This window comes from Balaenoptera musculus, chromosome 19 (assembly GCF_009873245.2).
Source record: "Balaenoptera musculus isolate JJ_BM4_2016_0621 chromosome 19, mBalMus1.pri.v3, whole genome shotgun sequence".
Lineage (NCBI taxonomy): Eukaryota > Metazoa > Chordata > Mammalia > Artiodactyla > Balaenopteridae > Balaenoptera > Balaenoptera musculus.
The window spans coordinates 53,600,807-53,621,746 of record NC_045803.1 but is presented as its reverse complement, the minus strand read 5'-3'; the positions used below and the strand labels follow the sequence as shown (position 1 = coordinate 53,621,746).

General features: G+C 55.5%; 2 protein-coding genes across 15 annotated transcripts in view; one reads left to right on the top strand and one right to left on the bottom strand.

Moving 5' to 3' along the window:
• Positions 1 to 12,093, bottom strand: part of LOC118885818 (c-Maf inducing protein) — a 235,883-nt gene extending 223,790 nt beyond the window's left edge. The window contains exon 1 of the mRNA XM_036834901.1: positions 11,581 to 12,093. Within this exon, the coding sequence (XP_036690796.1) occupies positions 11,581 to 11,877 (297 nt within the window). The 5' untranslated portion in view covers positions 11,878 to 12,093. The remainder of the gene's footprint in view (positions 1 to 11,580) is intronic.
• On the top strand, positions 12,066 to 18,942 carry LOC118885819 (collagen alpha-2(I) chain-like). 14 transcript variants are annotated; one of them, XM_036834913.1, is made up of 6 exons: positions 12,066 to 12,788; positions 13,233 to 14,139; positions 14,722 to 14,814; positions 14,941 to 15,004; positions 15,134 to 15,281; positions 15,707 to 18,942. In XM_036834913.1, exons 1-2 carry the CDS (start codon positions 12,102 to 12,104, stop codon positions 13,494 to 13,496), a joined length of 951 nt encoding a protein of 316 aa, XP_036690808.1. In that variant the 5' UTR covers positions 12,066 to 12,101; the 3' UTR covers positions 13,497 to 14,139; positions 14,722 to 14,814; positions 14,941 to 15,004; positions 15,134 to 15,281; positions 15,707 to 18,942. The 14 variants fall into 14 exon arrangements, with proteins under 14 accessions (XP_036690808.1, XP_036690801.1, XP_036690809.1 ...); XM_036834906.1 differs by having other exon boundaries at positions 13,233 to 13,948; positions 14,047 to 14,139; positions 14,722 to 15,281; XM_036834914.1 differs by lacking the exon at positions 14,941 to 15,004.
• Positions 18,943 to 20,940: the final 1,998 nt, after the last annotated feature.

Here is a 20,940-nt window from a genome sequence, read left to right as displayed (position 1 = left end):
CAGCTGGGGAAGTGCCAGGTCGCAGGGAGCAAGCCCTCACTCCAACTGGGGGTCAGGGAAGGCTCCGGGGGCCAGCAGCATTCCCCACGGCAGAGGGGAGAGGGCCCGAGCCAGAGCCCCGAGGGGTGGGGGGAGCCCAGCCACACTCTGAGATGGGCTCCAGACCCCATGCTCGCCTCCACCACGCCATCACAGCCGGCTCTCAGGGACAGGCCATCTCAGGCGAGGGAAACAGGCTCCGAGAGGTTGAGTTCACGATCCCAACACCAAGCAGGGGCAGGTGAGAAGCAAACCTCCACCACGGCTCTCCCAGAGACGCGTCTGCAGGACGACGGCCGAACCACCCAGGGTGAGACACTCAACTCTGTCCCCACCCTCCTGCCTACTGCACGGCCCCCCTGCTCAGCAGAGAGCCAGCCCTGGCCACCCTGGGCCTTCCTGAGCCTCTGCTCCTGAGCTGGGCTCACAGCCACATGCAGTTATTCTCTGGAGCCAGACGGCCTGGGTGCAAATCCCCGCTCCACCACTACTAGCTGGGTGAGTGGTGACCTCATCTCTCTGGGCCCCAGTTTGATCATTTGTAAAACAGGAACCATGACAGCAATACCTCACAGGTGCATCGGGAGGTTTAAACAAGCTCACCTACATATGACCCAGCAGTTTCACTCCTGGATACGTATCCGGAAAAAAAGAAAACACTAATTCGAAAAGATACACGCACCCCCAATGCTCACAGCAGCATTATTTACAATAGCCAAGATATGGAAGCAACCCAAGTGTCCAGCAACAGACGAATGGATAAAGAAGATGTGGTATACATATACAATGGAATACTACTCAGCCATAAAAAAAGAATGAAATTCTGGCATTTGCAGGAATGTGAATGGACATAAATCAGAGAAATATAAATACTGTAGATGTCACTTTCGTGTGGAATCTGAAAAATAACACGAATGTATATAGCAAAACAGAAATAGACTCACAGACACAGAAAACAAACTAGTGGTTACCAGTGGGGGGCGGGGGAGGGGCAAGACAGGAGTATGGGATTAAGAGATACAAACTACTGTGTATAAAATAGATAAGCAACAAGGACATATTGTACAGCACAGGGAACTATAGCCATTATTTTCTCATAACTTTTAAGGGAGTGTAAACTGTAAAAATACTGGATCACTATGCTGTATACCTGACACTAATATAATATTGTAAGTCAACTCTACTGCAATCAAAGAAAAGTGCTCATCTACGTGAAGGCTCGGAACAGGAGACGCTGTGTGAGCGCTAGCTGTAGTTCTCACCGCTTTGCTGCTGACTGCTCTCACCGCCCAGGGCCCCGTGCTCGAAGCCAGCAAGGCGGCGCCGGGCTCCGTGCAGGAGGCCTCTGGCTCTGGAGCCAGGTCGTCTGGGTTGCAGTGATGTAACCTGAAACTCACAGGGCCTTAGTTTCCCCAAGTGTAAACAGGAGCCTGAGGGCTGGGTTAAATGCACAGATACACCCAAGGGGCTCGGTGGGGCTGGAGGAAATGAGCGATCGCTACTGCCCCGCAGTCACCTCCACCCCGTCCTGGTCTGTGTGACCCCGCAGGCTGACCCTGCTTGGACCCCCAAGCCCACTAGCCACCAGACTGCTGGGACGGGTCAAGCTCTTTCACATTCCCACCGTCAAGGCAAGCGTCGGCCACAGGGTCGTGGAACGCGACCCAACGGGAGCAACAGGCAGACGTCAGAGTCACTGTTCCTCTTTCCAGCGGGGCAGCCCTGCTCCCACTGCCCCATAGCCCCCAGGCCCGAGAGCCCACTAAGGGCACCAGCAGGGCGCCACAGCTGCCCTGCCTCGGCCCGAGGGTGCCACCTTCCCAAGCCCCAAGGCTGGGCAGGGCCTTCCCACCTGGCCTCCAGGAAGGAAGCTTCCAGAAGGGGAGCCCTGGGAGCCAAAGCTCAGAGCAGAGGTCTCAGGCCCGGGATCCGGAAAGCACCAGAGGCCTCTGGTGGCAGCGGCCTCACGGGCCCGGCAGTGGGCCAGGAACCGCGGGCCTGTGTCCACCCCGAGGCCAGCTCTGCAGGGCAACTCGAGGGCCCACTGCACGCACTGTCCTTCACTGGAGGTGAAAGAGACACGCAGGGTTCCAGGGACGCAGAGGGTGGAGGTCTGGACGTGGCTCTTCCCTCTCCCCTTCCAACAGGAGGGACCACCCAACTGAACCTGTACGGCAGCTCATTCATTCCTTCCTTCACTCATTCATCCACTCATCTGGCCAAAGAGTGTCCGCTGAGAGACACAGCCTCAGGGTCCCCATCTGTAAAATGGAGGGAGCGAAAGCAACTTGCTGGGCTGTTATGGAGGTCACCGATGTGACCGCCCAGCCCAGCTCCTAGCAAACAAACTCTCGTGAGTGGCCACGAGACCACTGCTGCAGTGGTCACTACAGTGACTAACGCCTGGCCTGGTGACTCACATCCCTGCACTCCTGAAGCTTCCATTCAGGGGCATCCCGGGCTCCCAGCTGGCGGCCCGCTCCCCGTCCCTCTGCGTCACGATCAGGGCCCTCCCGGCTCGCAGGTGAATCCCACACTGACCTCGAGGGCCCCTCTGGGAAGTGATCCTGCCTCCATCTTTCTCCCTACCTGCTCTCACGGTGCCAACCACTGCTGCAGCCCCTCTGCCCATTCCCACCCCTGGCCCCCAGCCCCTTCTCTGCCAGCCCCCAACCCTACCTCTGTCCGTCCAGATGCGTCTCTCCTACGAAGCTCTTCCTGAAACCACCTGGCCCCTCCAAACAGCAGGACAAGGCACAAATCTCTCTGCGGATGTGTGCTCCTATGGTGCATCCTAATTTGAAGTGTCCCCCAATTTAACTGTGAGCCTTTGGAGAACAAAGGGTCGTCTGACTTTGTAAGCGTAGCACCAGGGAACACTCACCTTGCCAGCCCAGTGCCTGGAGATACTCACTCCACAAGTGCAGTACCTGGGAAACTCCCTTTGCACACACAGCATCTGGTACTCAATTCACAAACTTGGTACCTGGCGCTTACCCTTTACAAATACTTGGCATTCACTTTCCAACACCAGTTCCCTGAACTCACTTGACAAATTCACAAAGGGATGTCTGCCAAACATCGGCAAACGCTAAACTGATAAGCCCACTGATTCCCCACTAAGACGTTGCTGCAAGAGGCTGAAATCATTTTACGTATATCCAACAGATGCACACATATTCACGGACACACACACTCAGGCGTGGCGGCAGACCTGGCTTTGCCTCTCAAATCCACTTCTTTCCAGTTCTCCTTGTCTGAGTCTCCGTTGCAGCGTCTATAAAATGGGAAGAGTAATAGCTGCCCCGTAGGATTGTTTGGAAAATTAAAAGAGCACAGTGCCTGGCACTCAGCAGGGAGACAATAAGTGTTGCTGTAATCACGAGCGCATTGCTCCATCCCTTGCAACAGGTTCACTAAGATGTTTTATTCCCCACCAGAGAGCAGACTGCAAACTTTCCTGACCTGCCACCAAGCTCAAACCCAGGAGCCAGAAGAGACCACGCCATCTGAATTTCCTTTCCAGGGAAGCAGCTCTGCTGCTGGTACCCTGGAGACCTCCAGACCACTGCAGGGTCCCAACGGTCCTGGGGTGGGTGTCGCCATCATTCCGTGGTCTCCTGTCTCCCGGACACGGCTAACCCCCTCCCTCGCCTCCCCCGCACTCGGGGTAGCCGTGTGACTGAGCTGTGGCCGATGGAGTGGCCAGACCCACAGACCAAACCTCCACGTGGTTCTCTCCTTCTCCCCAGCCACGACTCCACGAGGCCCTGAAGGGGCAGAAACCCCCACTGGACCGGGACACGAGGCAGATGAAAACCGTGCTGCGTGAAGCCCCCCAGGTTTGGGGGCCGGCTGTCGCAGCAGTCAGCCCACCCTGACTGTGGCCCGGCCGCATCCACGGGGACGGCTCCACCACCGGCTGAGCCTCACGCAAGCACGCGTGGCGATTCAGATTCACCTGGGCTAGACAGTGAGCCAACGAGGAGGCAGCCTGGGCTTCCCCAGGCTGCGTGCGCCTGTCTGCAGCTTCTCTGGGCCTCGAAGAGCTTGGGACTGGCCCAGGACACCAGGACACGTTCCAGTGCCATCTCCTCTCTCCTGATGACCCCAGCCCCAGGGAAGCCTCCGCTGCCCCGCCCCGCGGAGTCCGGCCCACCCACCCGGGGACTGGAGAATCCAGCTCTTCTGCTTCCCTCCAAAGTGAGTTCACTCAGCCTCATCTGTTTATACACTCTCCCGACCTGATACCAGCTTGAAAGCAGGAGAACCCATGACAAAGGAAGGCAGTGAAGGTGCTAGGGGTGCGGGGAGTCCTGGCTGCTGAGTCATGTGGAAGGGTCGCGGGGCAACACGCTGGCGCTCAGCGCTTCCCCCCTTCAATGCTTCCCCCCCTCAGCGCTTCCCCGTAGGAAAAAAGCCTGAGGCGAATTCAATGATTAGGGTGTGCTAGGTCCTAGAACCTTTGTAACGCAGTACGGACAAAGGGAACTGGTTTTGGTAATGTAAGAGTCTCTTAAAGCACTGCTGTTCTTCGCTATGAGAGGGAGCGGGTTAAGTAAAACACACATACCCCAGAAGCGCTAGAAACGAAGGAAGCTCCATGGGGCAGGGAGCTGCCTATACGCCCAGCACCTAGCACATTCTGGGTGCTCATAAATATTTTTTAATAGATGATAACAGCTCCTGGAAGGCAGGGGTGATGACAACTGTAGAGCATTTACTAAGATCCGGGCCCTTCACTGGGTGATCTCTAAGTCCGGTCCAGCCTCAGGGCCTTTGCACTTGCCATCCTCTCTGCCAAGAATGCTCCCCCACTAGATACCATCTCCTTCCCTGAACACCATGTGCAGAGTAGCAAGGCTCCTGGTCCCCAAGCCCCGCACACCCCACCCATCGCTGCTTTGTTTTCTCCGGGGCCAGACAGATTTTATAATTACTTGCTCAGCGGTTCATTGTCTGTCACCTACCCCAGTCCAGGAGGGCAGGGACTGGTTTTCCTCAAACTGCCTACAAACAGTGATATTTATCTGTTGAATGAACTGCCGTGCCTTACTCCACCTAATCCTGACATCATGCTAAAAGGAAGTCCCCAGAATGTGAATTTCACAGATAAGGAGGGAGGTTAGGTGACCTGCCCAAGGTCACCCACCAGCTAGGACGCTGCAAGGGCAGGATTCAAGCTTGCCTGTCTGACCCCTCTGCTGTGACTGGCTCTTCTCCCCCATCCACCTTCCTGACACCCCAGACACCGGTATGTGGCAGGTGTAAAGAAATGGCTACTGGACATTCAGCTTCAGCACAACAATCAATTTCGGCACCAAAACTATGTTCTCTGTGGTCCCCTCCCCCAACAGACGTGAACCCCCCCCCCCCCCCCCCCACACACACACGCCTCATCACCCTCTGCTGGTATCAGCCAAGCTTCCTTTCAACCTCACACGGCCTCCCTCGGTGGCCCGCTGAAGGCACTGGGTGCCTTGTCACCAGAGCCAGGAGCAGGGAAGAGACACTGTCACTTCCTCCTTTTCTCTAGCATGGGGCCAGGCGGCCTGGCTTCCATCCTGGGGAGGCAGGAAGCCTGGGGACAAAAACGATGCCCTCAGGTGGAGCAGGAAACAGCCCTCCCGGCCGTGCAGACCCTTGTCCTTGGGGCAGAGGTCAGCGGGACTGCCCGGAGCCCCCGACCAGTTCCTGGTGGGGCTGGGGGGCCAGACCCTCAGGAGGCTCCCTAGCCAGTGACAGCGAGCCAGACCCCAGCATGACTCCAGACCGCAGTGACCCCCGGCAGCACTGCCCTTCCCCCCTCTGAGGGAGGGTCAGCTCACCCTTGCAAAGCACTGTGGGACTAAATATTTTAACACTCACCAGAGAAGTAGGCAAAAAACATTCAGATTATCAAAACAGAAACAACTCCACTCAGTCAAAGTGGAAAGTGTCTTGTTGGAAACTGCAAAAGCCTGGGGCTAACCTAAATGTCCAGTGATAGGGGATGGTCTACCTACATTATTACGGTGCCCCTCTATGACGGAACACCATGCAGCAGGGAAGAGCAGCTGTGCAGGCAGAGATCTAGAATGACTGCCAAAACACACCGTCCAATGAACAATAACGGCACAGAACTGTGTGTAAATGCCCAGAATGCTCAGCAAGGATGCAGGGCTGGCCTGCGAGGAGGAGAACTAGGGGCCATGGGCCCGTGGAATAAGAGAGAAGCTTCATTTTCCCTTCTATGCCTGTTGTACCATCTGAATTTATTTGATGTGCACGTTACTATTTCAATTTTCCAAAAGAAAAGAGTTCTGTATTTTTTTTAAAGAAACTAGACTGTGCCCCCTGAGAAATTTTTCTTAAACTGCTTTCAACAATTTCATTGCTTTCATACATACCAGATCCACTAAATACCCCTAACTTTCCCAAATGCACCGCTCATCTCAGGAGACTTTCCTCTAGAGACTGCCCGTTTTTAAATAGCAATAATCCCTTGCATTTGGGCAGAATTTCTTGAAGCACTCTCAGGGTAATTAGGAAAACACAAAGTGGAATACAGGCCCCTTGTCATACCCCTACTGTGTGCTGGCCGTCCTGCTAGGTGCTAATCTGAGTGATCCCCAATCCTTTCAGCAACCCTGTAAATGAGGTAGGATTATCCCACCCTCTAGGAGGAAAAGCAAGCCCCGGCAAGGGAAAGCAACGTTCCAAAAGTCACACAGCCAGGAAGCTGTAACCTCAGAGTCCAGAGCCGGTGCAAGTGGCAGCAAACCCTGTTGTGTTGCCCCACGGTGGAGACGCCCTGAACCATTAGGCTGCCTTGCTTAATCTCACTTAATCCTTTAATCAAAGGCGCAACTTGACCATCTCGGATGTTCATTCCACCAAAACACCAAGGGGATACCATCCATGTGGGCCAAGCTGAGGCCGGCAGCGAGGCACCCTCAGAGAGCTTCGGTTTTTTTAGGATGACACGGCCACCAGGCTCCCCCTAAGCCTCACCGGACGTGGTGCCCCAGAAATGCCCTCTCCCACTGCCAGGTGAGTCAGCGGGCTCCCCGGTTGGCACAGAGGAGCGGGCAACACTATACACAGCCACCTGTGGGCCACGGAGCCCAAGCCAGCTCGGCAGCAAAGCCCAGCCATGAGCAGCGAGCGAGACACCTTCAACCTGGACTGGTACAACTTTGCCAGCGGCTAGGAAAGGCATCTCGGATTGCGTCAGGAGAATGGCGGCATCAAAACTACTCCCTCCTTAAAATGCACTTATTTATTACGGCCTGGGGAAGGTAGACCACGTGTGCTGTTTACAGAGAATTCAGATTTTTTCCTCCGCTTCTGTCTCAGCCCCTCCCCTCCACCACCTCCAATCAGACAAGTAACCTGGGAAACAAATTTGATATACTCCAAAATCTTATGACAAATGGCACTGAAAGAAAAAAAAAATTCTTTGTGTTTATTTATGCCACAAAAAAACATCGCATAAATCAAAGGCGGGGAGGACGGGCACAAGGAGGAGGTGTAAGTGACAAAGCGGAGAAATGAACACGCGTGTACGTGTGCACACAGGCGAGCTCCCACGGGACTTCTGACTACTCGGGAGGACACAGATTTTCATTCCCATGGGGAAACCACCATCGGGATGAATGCAGTACTCTGACACCCAGTAGGTGCTTCGTAAGCATAAGTCCAATTTCAGAAGGTTGCCGCCCCCAAGAAAACACCAGACTGAAGAAACCGACGAGAACTGAGGTGACTCCTCTTTTCCTTTCCACAACAGAAAGCCCAGAGACATTTCAACTGAAGCAGCAGAGTGGTGAAAATTTAAAAAACAAGTCACTGATGAATCGAGGCTTGAGAATAAAGAAGGCTACTGTGCCTGTGCTCTGACCCCTGTTTGATCAGACTGGACCCTCCCCATTCTGAGATGCCACGTGCTACATGTTAAAAAAAAAATAAGGTAAAATAAAAGGTAAGCAGCTGATTCGTACTTCTTTGGTGCAGAGGAGACAAAGCACACGGACAAAGCCCTCTTCCAGAGGACAAACGTGCCTAGCAGGTGATCAAATTCAGCCCAGACACGAGAACGGCAAAATGGATTGTGGACCCAAGGACCCGAACCTTCTTGGCTACAGCCGACACCATGGCTGGCAACCACAAAAAGCCCAGGGAGGCCGGGGACTGGGAAGTCTGGACGCCAAAGGGGAATGAGGAACGGCGGCACCCAGGCCACAGCCTGGGCAGATGCGCCCTTCCTCTGGCAAGGTGCGGCCGTGTGCACCCCAGGGAGGGGCGGACGCCTCCCAGTCCCCCCTCACAGCAGCCGGGTCACTGGCGCCTTTGTGTTTCCTCCTTTGTTTATGAGGCTTCTGGATCCAAAGTCTCCAGCACAGAGTGCATCAGGCCCGGCGCTGTCACCGGCCATGTCAGGCACTGTTGACTCTGCAAGGATTTAATCAGTAACCGGCCCAGCAGATAGGCACAGGGGCAAGCTCCAACCTGACCCCAGAGAAGGCAAAGTTTACAGCCAGGCCAGGGGGTGAGGCCGCTGGCCCCCTGGGGCCCCAGGCTGAGCCCATCTCCCCGGCAGGGAATGGAGAGAGGTCCATCCACCTGGGGGTGTACCCAGCTGGAGCCGCCTGCCAGGTGGGACTGAGAGCCCCCGGACGCCTCCACCCAGGCCTGATGCAGCTGTGGTCCTGGAAGCCTGGTCTGTAGCTCTGACTGACTGGATCAGTGCAGACAGACCCTGAAGACGGTCTGGGCAAAGAGTGTATTTGGTTTGTTTATGGGTTTGAATCCAGATCAATCACTCTGAGTCTTGTGCCTGAAGCCCACACAATTAACCAGATAATCTCCAGATGGTTCTGAGGTGGGCTGTGTAGAGGGCTTAACAAAAGGATGATGTACACTTTATGGAAGGCTACGACCAATACAAAACACCTGATACACCCGGCAGCTCGAGGCTGGGCCACATGGGGCTTTCCGTTGTAGTGAACTGCACTCAAATTCACCTTTGTTTCGTTTGGGCTCACATTTCTCAATTGAGTGCTTGGGCCGCACTATAAAATGCAGACAGATTACATAACGCCCGGGCCTCAGGGAACCCCCTCAGGGGCCTGCTTTGCTTCCCGGGGGGGCCTGCTTTGCTTCCCGGCGGGGGGGGGGGGGCCTGGACACACCAACAACCAGGTGTCTCAGGATGGGACAAGGTCCCCAGTGGTGGTGCCATGCACACCCCTGCCCTGGAGGCCACGGCCTCAGCAGCGCCCCTCCACGCTCACAGGCCCTAGCAGGGAGGGCCGTGCACCCCACCGGAGCCCACCAAGGCCACATGTAAGGACACTCCCTGCCCTGCCCGCGGGGCTCGCCGAGGACAGGCGGAGAAAGGGGACAGCCCATTGGACACTCGCGCGTAGTTCCTCCCTCCTCGCTTCCCAACGCCACAGCAAGGCTCTGCTGAGACAAATCTTGGGCCACGGATGGCCCTCGGCCCCCAGTCCGGAAAATCACGGCTCCTCTCCAGAGAGGCCCAAGCAGACGAAGGTGCCACCCACCACGGCTGGGGAAGGTGGTGCCGGGGCCCCTGGATGCTTGAGAAGCCAGCGCAGGGCTTCAGGCTCCCTTCCTCCCCACTCTTTCTCTCAAACAGACACCTCTTGAGCAATCAGAGGTAAACTGGGGGAGGGGGAGGGGCACCTTGAGCCTCCGAAGCTGGCTTCCCCCAGCCGTGGGCAGCGCAGCACAGCTCCTGGCTTCTCCCGGGGGAGCACGGGAGCGCGGCCTGTCCTTCCCACGGGGGGTCACTGTGCCTCCCAGCCACCTTCTCCTCCCCAGCTCCCCTCCACTTTAAGGGGTGACAGAAAGAAAAATAAAGCTCCCCCAGCCCCGGCCAGGGGGAAATTCTGAAGCCAGATTTGGAGGCTGCTGGTCCCAGACAGGGAACTACTGAGGACACCAGTTCCTCCCTGAATCTGAAACACTGCGCGCTGGCGAATTTTCTGAGGCTCTCCCTCCATCAAATGAAAAGCCAAATGCCGAGGCCTGTGGCTCGGGACAGGTTTGAGAACGTGCATGAGCCTGAGACTGAGACTGGACCGCTTCTCTGCAACCAGGGATCCTCCCCGAGAAAGCAGCCTTTGCAGATTGCACCAATGTGCCCACAGGAAAGAAAAAAATAGGTGTTCTGAGCACGTCGGACCCAAAATTCAGAATAAAAGTCCTCGTGTGCTTCAGTGCCCTGGGGGGAGTGGGGGGGAGCTGTGTCAAGGAGTATGGTTTCTTCTGCTAACTTTTCCCCCTCCCCATTCCTTGGAGCATGTGTCACGACCTGTGACACACTGCCAAGGGAACATGGATGCCGGGGAAATGTCTGCACATGCTACACGTTTGTGACATGCTATGTAAGCGACACCCTGTTTCCCGGCTGGGTTTTCTTGGCACAGGTGTGGGCAGGCATTAGATTCAGCGCCCCCACCCCGACCACCGTGCTTAGTAAACCGGATCACGGTTGCCCCAGAGGGGAGCGTGCATTCTAGGGAAGACCTGCCACCTCTCCATAGAGGACGGGACCCCCTCACAGCAAGGCTCAGGCCCAAGCAGAGCTGGTGCTTTAAACTGTCCTCGTTTCAAAACACAAAGCATCCTGTTCCGGCTCCTGCCCGCCACCCTCCCCCGCTGAGACCCCACCACAGCCCTCTCTCTCCACCTTGCAGATTTGATTTCAGAAGCAGATCGATGACTTCTCTCCCTCTCATGAGGGTGACCCGGTCCCAGCCATGTATTTTAAAACAGTAACAATAACATAATAAAACCTCCAGCAACAAAACACACGTATACAATACTGCATAGACAATGCAAGACCAGAACCCCACAGGCCAGCTTCCGCACTAGAACTTGACCGCCCCCCGTGGGGAGGAGATAGCCCAGGACCCCTGCCCCCTCTCCCTCCCCCTCCCCCTCCACTTCCATCCTCCCAGTGTGCCAGTGAAATTTTTTCAGAAAGGGAAGCACCCACTTTTGCCTGCCAGCCCGGGCAGGAAAAAGACGGGTAGAGAGCAAAGAAAGGAACTGGCTTCTGGAAATTCTTTGGGTTTTGGGGTTTTGAGGTTGTTGGGTTTCTTTTTTTTTTTTTTTTTTTTCTGGTTGTTTTGTTTTCCCATCCGCCGCAAATCCAGATGCGCTTTCCGAAAGGGAACCCCACCACCATCAGGGCCCAGCCTCGGGGGTCTATCCCAAGGTCCCATCCGTAATTAACACAAGCGCTGGGCCTGGAGGTACCCAAATGCTCAGTCCGGGGTGGGCCAGATCCTCTCCATAATTCTAAGGGTCTCCCCGAGCCCACCGGCAGGGCAGAGCTTCGGATTCCACAATCCAGTCCGGAGCCCAGGCCAGGAGGGGGGCGCCCGGTTCTTCCCGCCCCCCGGCGCCCTGCAGGCCCCGGGCTCCAGGTGCAGCGGCAGGCAGGGGGCAGCCGGTGGGAGGGGGCGCCTCCCGGGCCCCGAGGGAAGGCGCGGGGGTGCAGGCGCGCCGCCGCGCAGAGCGACTCACCGTGGCGGACGCCAGGCTGTTGTCGGCCAGCGTTAGGTGGTGCGGCTCCCAGCGCCTCAGGAATTTCGAGGTGAGGATCTTGCTGAGAAAGGTCCGCGGGTGCCGGATGACACAGACCTGGATGTCGCCCTCCTGCAGCAGTTTGTACCTCATCCCGTTGCACAGCAGAAGGGCCCGGCGGCAGGGCACGGCGCCCATCTTCGTGCCCTCGGGGGCCGGCACGTCACCCCCCAGCAGCGGCTTGGTCTCCTCGATCTGCCGGGGATCGCCGCCGCCCGAGGTGCTGGTCAGATCCATGGCCGGCCGGGCCGGGGAGGGGGCCGGGGGCGGGGAGAGGGGCTGTCCCGGCTGCCCGGGCGGCGGGGCCCCCGGTCGGCGTCCCGCACCCCCCCACCCCCCAGGAAGGTGGGGGGGTGTGGGGCTGGGGGCGCCCCGCAGGGGAGGGGCCCGGGCGGGCGGGCGGGCGGGCGGCCGGCGCTCGGTCCTTCCTGCGGGGCTCCGGCTTCCTCCTAGCTCGTCGGATGCATGCTCGCGGCGGCCGGACCGGCTCGGCGGAGGGGCGGGCGGGCGGGGACGCGGGGCAGCGCCGGCGGGGGGGCCGGGGGCCCGGCGGCGGCGGCGGCGAGCGGGGGCCGCGCGGGCGGGCGTGTCTCAGCCCCGCCGCCCGCTCGTGTGTACAGTACGTGTGTCTGGGCGGCCGTCCGCGGGCGAGTGTGCGGCGGGGGCCGCGGGGGCCGGCTCAGTTGAGAGATTGCAGAAGCCGCTCGGCGCCCGCGCGATTGGTCCCCGCGGGGTCATGTGCCCGCCCCTCTGACGTCAATGGCGGCAACGGCGGCTGCCGCCGCGGCTTCGGCCTCTCGCAGGCGGAGTCCGCCGCCGGGCGGGGACGCGAGGGGCCGAGGCGCGGCTCGACGGGAGGGGGCGGCCCCCGGGGAGGGGGCTGGGGCGGGCGAGCCCTGGCAGGCCCGGGCCCGCCCCGCCCGGAACCTGGGGAGTGGGCGGGGGCCGCGGGGGCGGGGCGCGTGACGTCACGCCGAGCCGCGCCCCCGCCGGTGCCCAGGCCGGTGCTGAGCCGCGCGGCCCGCCGGCCCGACGGATCTGAGAACGCGCCGCGGCCCCCGCAGCCCACCCTTACCCCCGCGGCCAGCCGGGATCCGAAATGTCAGCGCCCCGAAACCTGTCTACGCGGATGGCGGAGGTGCGGCCAGGTGCAAACCTGAGGGACCGGGGCCGGGCTGGGCTGGGCCGAAGGTGTGGGGACAGGACCGCAGGCAGGACCTGTGACACCCCCGGAACCCCAGCTCAGGCCGTCCACCTGGCTGGCCAGATGGCGCCACAAGACAGAGATATTTCCTCGAATTGAACATGTCCCGTCAGTTATCCGGGGAATGAGCCACACTGCCCTGGCTCAGCCTGCAGGACTCTGCAGGCCTCCTGATCATTTACAGATGTCTGCCCGCCGTGGCCTTTGGGGTCCTCAAGCCTCCGGGGGGGAGGGGACAGGCTCCCCAGCGCCCCTCCTTCCTTCCGCCCCTGGAGTCTGATTAGTTCCTAATAGGAGCCTAGACAACAAAATCCCTCCCCAGCGTTACCGGCGCCCCCCTCCTCTGCCTGCACCCCAGCAGCTCCAGCTTCTTTACCTCTCCCCTCAGGCCGGGACCGGGTCATTCACCTCTGCATCCCCAGGTCGTGCGCAGGGCTATGAGAGAATCATATTGGAAGCCCCTTTGGGGAATGAGCTATGGTGTCACTCGGGAACGCCAGCCGTGCAACAAAAAAACGTTCCCTTTCTGCCATCAGGAGTGGCACCTAAAGCCACGCAGCAAGTGCTCTCCTCTGGGGTGGGGCTTTCTCACATCCACGCACTTCTGCAGTTAATACCATTAAAACCCCCAGATCTGTGCCTTTTTTGTTAAGTGAAGGTGTCTCTGTAGTGAACACACAAGTGTGTGAGCATGCATTGAATTGCATCATGAGTGCTGAAGTTTGTCCACGGCAGCCCTACAGTGGGGACTGCCCCCTCCCCCTCTCTCCCAAGAACAGACAAGGTGAGGGCTCCCCAAAACACTCTCACCTGAGCCTGGCCAGGGCTGGGGCCAGGGTGGAAGGCAGGGCCCCCGCATGTGTCCCTCACCAGAGAAGACGCATCTCCAGCCTGCCCAGGAGATGGGCAGAGCTGTTCTCTCCTCGTGAGCCCTGGGGAGGCACAGTTAGGCGGGAAAATGGGGAATTCACTGACTCCCCACAGCCTGCTGGCAAATTCTGTTCTTGAAGTTCTGAACATCAACGGCCTTGAGAAAACCATCAAGCAAGGAGGAGTCAGGCAAGCCAGAGACCCCACCCGGTGACACAGATGTGGATGCCAGAGGTGGGGATGGCGGAGGGTTGTGACTGAGACGCCCAGGCCACGCCGCCAAGGGGGTTAGGTCTGTTGTCCGAACCTTGATTGAGCTCCTGCCGTTGCAGGAGTAATTCCCAGCGTCCTAAGCACGCACGCAACTTTTCCTTCTCACAGCAACCCATGACACAGGGTTGACCCATCAGCATCCCCTCCTGCAGGTGAGGATACAGAGAGACTGCCAGGCTCACTTAGCTAGCCAGGACTGAGCCCAGGTGCGGAGCTCAGGGTCTAAGACCATGTAAAGACAATGACCACACTGTGCTTGGGGCTACAGGAAGGGGGAGGGGGGGGTATCTAACCCAGCCGGGCTGTGGCACTGGGTGCATGTCCTGACTCCAAGAAGTCTTTAGGAATCAGGTAAAGAAGGGGAAAGGTGCTCCTGGAAGGGGGGACGGCACATACAAAGGCAAAGAGGTGGGAAAACCCTCAGCCTGTGCAGGAAACTCCAGACTTTTTTTTTTTTAATTTGTTTTTTATTTTATTTATTTTGGGCTGCATTGGGTCTTCATTGCTGCATGTGGGCTTTCTCTAGTTGCGGCGAGCGGGGGCTACTCTTCGTTGCGGTGCTCGGGCTTCTCCTTGTGGTGGCTTCTCTTGTTGCGGAGCATGGGCTCTAGGCACGTGGGCTTCGGGAGTTGTGGCGCACGGGCTCAGTAGTTGTGGCGCACGGGCTTAGTTGCTCCGCGGCATGTGGGATCTTCCCGGACCAGGGCTTGAACCCATGTCCCCTGCATTGGCAGGCGGATTCTTAACCACTGTGCCACCAGGGGAGCCCCAGACATTTTGCCAAGGCATGCAAGGAGCCCAGCGGATGCAGGGCAGAGGCCTCAGAGGTGAGCAGGGGCTGAGCGGGCAGTACCTTGAAATGCAGGCCCAGGGACCAGACTCTGCCCTGAGAGCAGTGGGAAGCTACCACGTGGGGCATGCAGGGAGTGACTTGTAGATATCACCTTCATAAGGTCACTGGCCACAGCATGACATGGACAAGATTTGCAGAGCAGCAGCCTGGAGGCAGGGAGGCTGGTGAGGAGGCTGTTGAGGGTACCCGGGAGGGAGGTGATGGGGTCCAGCAGGAAATCATGGAGTGGGGAGGCTCGGTGGCAGACAAAGCAGCTGCTGTCCACTCGAGGGACATCCGTGGACCCCATTCAGGGGGCAAAACTTCAGCAGAACGAGATTTACCAGGATGCAGAGGATCCCTGATTTTATCCAGACATCCTCAACACTGCTTGACATGGTGGTTGATTTGTAAGCATTAAACAGGAACAGCATGATAAAATGACCAGCACCCAAGTGCCAGGTACTATGCTGGGGGCGTTATATATATATATATATATTTTTTTTTAACATCTTTATTGGAGTATAATTGCTTTACAATGCTGTGTTAGTTTCTGCTTTATAACAAAGTGAATCAGCTATACATATACATATATCCCCATATCTCCTCCCTCTTGCATCTCCCTCCCTCCCACCCTCCCTATCCCACCCCTCTAGGTGGTCACAAAGCACCAAGCTGATCTCCCTGTGCTATGCAGCTGCTTCCCACTAGCTATCTATTTTACATTTGGTAGTGTATATATGTCCATGCCACTCTCTCACTTCGTCCCAGCTTACCCTTCCCCCTCCCCGTGTCCTCAAGTCCATTCTCTATGTCTGCGTCTTTATTCCTGTCCTGTGGGGGCATTATATATTGATATTTGTTCTCCTTTCTTCCAACCAACCCAGAAGGCAAAAATTCTTATCATCCCCATCTTAAGGGCGAGGAAGCTGAGTCTCAGAGAGGATCAGACAACCACGGGGATCCAGCCAAGATTTGTACCCGAAATTCTGACCTGAAAGTCCATGTTTTTCCCGCTCCTCCTTTGTAATGTTTTCCTGAGCAGGGACTCAGGAAGAAAATGTTGAATTTGATCAATGTCATCTTTCAATAAGAATATCTCTTGGTCTGAGGTTGAAGTCAGTGTTATGGAGCCCCCAAGACACTGCCAGAAGCTCCTTGAGAACAGAAACCACGAGTTCCTGGTTGACAGCAGCACTCCGTGCCTGCACGCAAATAGGCAGTGACTTTTGGTCAGACTCACCTACCCTCTGTTGCTTAGGAACGTGCAGGCAGTAGGTCGAGGTCAGTGAGCGTGTGAGGAGGTGGGACACATTGATAGCTGGTGATACGCAGAGCCCCTCGCCTCCCACTGTCCCAGGTTCCTGACCTAAAAATGAGTAAATCCAGCTGTCAGATTCCTTCAGAAGTCCCCTCCCTCCAGCCCCCCAGCCTCTGTAGGAGACACAAGCCCATCAAGTTTCCACTGATGGATCACGTACCCAGGTCATCCTTGGTGCCACAGGGACCCTGACTCTGCAAAGAACAGTGCAGGCCCCTTAGAGTTCACCCTCCTGGCATCAAACTTGAGAGGGTTACGGAGCAGCAGGAAGGGCACGCAAGTTCACGAACCCTTCACTCTCCTCGGGCCCCCACTGGCCAGCGGACTCACAAAGGTCACCAGACAGAGCTGCCGCGTTCTGCATTCTTTGCTGCAGTCCCAAAGAGCAACGTTCTGCTCTCACCTGCTCACTTGGGTCAGCACGTGGGAGACTCAGCACTACGGGCTTACCCCGGGCCATACGGATGGAGAAACTACTCCGCTCGAGGAGCCGGGGGAATGCAGCGAGCAGGCAGGGAACTGCCCTCGTGAGCGCACATCTCAACCCCGAGGTCCCTCATGTCACCCCTGGAGCCAACTCAGAGGGGAAAGACAGACCTGTTACCCTGGCTGCCCACAAAGAGGTCTGAGGAAGTGGCCAAGTGCCTGGTGGGGAGGAGAGCATCGGAGCTGACGGCCAGCCCTAGGAGAGGGCCACCTAAGCACCCGCTTCTAGCAGCCCTGCCCCTTCCGGCAGACGCCCACAGGTGGGTGTCCTCCTCGGACTGGCCTCCAGCGGAGAGCCTCAGCAGCCTTTGCCCAGCTCCCTCCTTGCCCCCGCCCCCAACTGTGAAGTGGTGCACAAACCCAACACACTGTACCCTGCAAGAGGGCAGGGTCCGTTCCAGTTCTGCACATCATCGTGTCCAGTGGTGTGCTGGTGAATGTTTAACCATCGGCTTGCGGGGGGCGGGGAAGCCCTGATTTATAGCATTTGACAATTCCCCAGTTGGAAATATTCCCACCATGGCCGTTTTCAGGTTATCAACATGCATCACTGAACGTGAAGTTGGGAAGAGACGCACCCCATTGTAGAGTGCTTCTACCCTACAGACAGAACATTCCAGGGGGCAGCAAACAGTGGCTGAGGGGCCAGACTCAGCTCATGGCTTACAAAGCCTAAAATATTTACTACCTGGCCCTTTTACAGAAGAAGTTTGGCGACCCCTGAAAGAGACATAAATAACCTACAGAACGGAGATACAAAATGTAGTATAATATGTAGTCAAATAATTAGGAAGTGGTGAGTTTTATTACCTTTTTAAGAATATGATTTATTTAATCGTAACTTTATATTAATTCAATCTTGTTTAATGGCTGTTTGACAACCAGCTTGCAAAATTCCTGAAAAATTAACAATCAGCTCTCATGAGCCAGTATAGGTCAGCTTGAGCAGGCCCCTGCCTGTTCTGGCCCAGAGAAGATGCACGATGGTTATCCGCTGAATGGTTGGAAATCAAACTGCAACACCAACGTTCTAACCGCTAGGCAACCTTGCCCTGCTTCCTTCCTTCCTTCTTTCATTCAGTTCCATTAAACATGTGTCTGTTAGCACCTACTGAGTGCCAAGGACTTTGTTGGGGACTACAGATCCAGCTCACACAAGATGCTGCCCTCATGGGCTCATAGTCGAGCGAGGGGAATCAGACACCCCTCCTCCCCCAATCACCACCCCCCCCTGCAAAAAAAAGTATGCAAGGAAGAAAACAAACTCCTTGCCCTTTCCTTTACCAGCTGTGTGTATCTTTGGTTGATTTATTATAAAATGGGACTGCAACAGTACCTTTTTCCAGAGTCATAGGAATTAAATGAGATAATCAGTGTCGAGCTCACAGCCTGGCACTGGGTAAGCACTTAGATTCTAAGTGTTGGCTATTTTGTGTTGCCACTGTCATTTTAGAACCCATGTTTCCACGGCCCTGATCGCAGGCCCTCCTCTAGATCACTTCTCTAAACGTTTCCCATCTGCCCAAAAACTGGGATACAGATACCCAATACAGCATCTTTGCAGGGTTTTCAACTTTGGCGCTATTAACATTTAGGGCTGGATCATTCTTGGCGGCAGACAGCTGTCCTGACGACTTCAGGGTGTTTAGCAGAATCCTTGGCCTTAACCCACAGATGCCAGGAGCAGCCACAATTTGTGACAACCAAAATGTCCCCAGACGTTACCCCGTGTCACCTGGGAGGCAAAATCAGCCCCGATTGAGAACCCCTGGTTTAAGGGAAGACGTTTTTCCCACCCTGTCAGCCGGTACAGGCTTCTCCCCAGCCATCCTGTGGTTCCCAGTCTAGGGGAGATTATATTGTCCACGTTCATGCAACGGCACGTCCTTCCTCAGATGCCACTTCCCAGGGGCCGGAGGAAACTCGCAGCCAGCTTTATCAGACTGTCAAGGAACACGAGGACACACAGGATGAAATAAGGTGCAACCTGTTTTGAGTCGTGTTTTTGGAGCCCTTTAATGGCATGAAGCCATGCCTGTAATCATATGCCAAAAGCACCAAAAGCAAGACAACAGAATTGTTTGTTCTTAATTTCATAGCTGCCCATGGCACTGTTGCTTTTGGGGAGCGCTCCGGAAGCTCCATCTGAAAACTCCGTCTCAAAATTACATCACCCAGGAGAGCATTCCCGAACCTCATTTTTAACAGGCATGAGACACCAGCGTAATGGAACACACACTCTGTACCGATGGCATTTAATGTACTGATCGAATAATAAAATGTGCTTCTTCTCCTGGTATAAGGAGAGGAGTCATGTTTTCATCCTGAAGTTGGGGAACACGCCCCTTCTGCTTCTGAGCTGATGTGAAGTCAGCCCATTTTCTAGGCTCACGGGTGGGGAAGAAGGGAGGAGCGGGTGGGAGCACGATTCCTACTTCGCAGCCTGTGATACTGGGTGGCTGAGTGATGACTGTGCCACCCCACCTACTTCTCTGGTTTGGGGGATTTGGGGGGGCAAAGGTGGGCATCAAAGGAACATGGAGTACCACCCGCTCTGCCTTTCTTTCTCACTCTCACCAAATAATTAAATCTGAGGTTAATTTTTTTTTCAAGTATTACAGAGGATTGAACATTTATCTGGAACTAATCTTTGTTACACACAATCAGTGGATTCGTTTATATACACACACCAAAACCTTAAGAGCGGTTCTCTCTGGAGTGGTGGGATTACAGGTCATTCTTTTCCCTTTTGAAATCAACATTATCGAAGTATAATTTACATGAAATAAAATGCACCCACTTTAAAAGAACAGGTTGATAAGTGCTGACGAATGTCTACACCCAGGTAACTACCACCCCAATCAAGGTATTGATGTAGAACATTCCCACAACCCAAGAAAAGTTTCTTACGCTCCTTTGCCGTTGATTCCAGCCACCCACTTCCGGACCTAGGCAACCCCCGATCTGCCTTCTGTCACTACAGATAGTTTTACCCCTTCTTGAACTCCATATAAATAGAGTCAAGAGATATATCCTGCTTCGGGTCTGACCTCTTTGATGCAGCGTAACAATTTTTGCAATCCATCCGTGTTGGTGCACGTATTGTGGTCTGTTCCTTACATGGCTGACTAATCTAACCATTACATGGCTATAACAATTACAGGGAAATACTGCTTTCTTCTTTATGCCTCTCTTCCCACCCCCCAAGCCCAAATTTTCTACACTGAACATGCATTGATTTGTTTCACTTTTTAAAATGAAGATGAATGCCATTCGTTTTTTTTTTTAATTCACGGGGACTTTATGAAGAGCCCGAACGCCAGGCTGCCGCTGACTCGTGGAAATGGATGCCTGGCACAGCTCCGCAGAGGACTGAAGGCCATGGATCATATTTTTAAAAATAAAAACCACTGTGTTTTTCAGATTAATTGCATCTCTCTCCCACACCAGCCTTTGCGGTGAGCTGCTCAAATTGACCAATTTAAATGTGACCTCACTTCTTTCCCCTCCATCCGCTCTGAGTCAGTTGCTAAGAAGCAAAAGGAAAGGAAGTATCGGGGGGGGAAGGGAAACGTGTTACATGTGTGGAGTATGTGTGGCTCTTCCAAAACTTCCCCACACCCCCCTTCCATCAGCTGAGGCACGATCGAGGGTTTGTGCAAGAGCCCAGAGCAGGACAGCAGAAGGATGCCATCCAGGGGCTCCAGGTAGGATGCGAAGGAGGCTGAAAGCACAAACTTTGCATCTGGAGCCCAGCCGTCCACCTGACTTAGGTGGGTGATACTAACCAAACCTCTTAACCTCTTGGAGCCTCAGTCTCTTCGTCTGTGAAACAGAGATCCAATCATGATACTCACCATCGAGCAAATGAGATAATGCATGTAACGTGCTCAGAACAAGGTTTAGGAAGAAGTCAGTGCCCAATACATGGTAGGGAAAAAAACGGTTGCTCAACTCCTGGTCCCTTCTTTCTCCAACCACAGCACGAAACTGAAACTGCAGTCTGCTTGGGCTGACAGGAGAGGAGTGGACATTTTCCTGTAACTCCAGGGAGCAGACCCTCGCAGATGCAAAGAAACGAGGGGAAGTCAGGCTGCAGCATCCAGGTATTCACCAAGACCCCGGTTGCAAGAGAAACCAATCAGAGTAGCTTCAGAAAGGGTGGAAATGGGTTTTAAGGAATCGAGGGTATCTCACAGAACCCCAAGGGCATAAAGGTAGGCAGGTCTCAGAAAGAGCCAGAAACCAGGGACCCAGGAGCTTTCTCTCTGCTTTGTGTACCTGCTTCTCTCTGACTCATCCTTCCCCCCATCC

Coding starts and splice junctions, on each gene's coding strand:
- LOC118885819 (XM_036834906.1), top strand. CDS start 12,102: ATGCATGCTCGCGGCGGCCGGACCGGCTCGGCGGAGGGGCGGGCGGGC. Junction 12,789..13,232: donor GATGGCGGAGGTGCGGCCAG/GTGCAAACCTGA, acceptor CTCTCCCCTCAG/GCCGGGACCGGGTCATTCAC.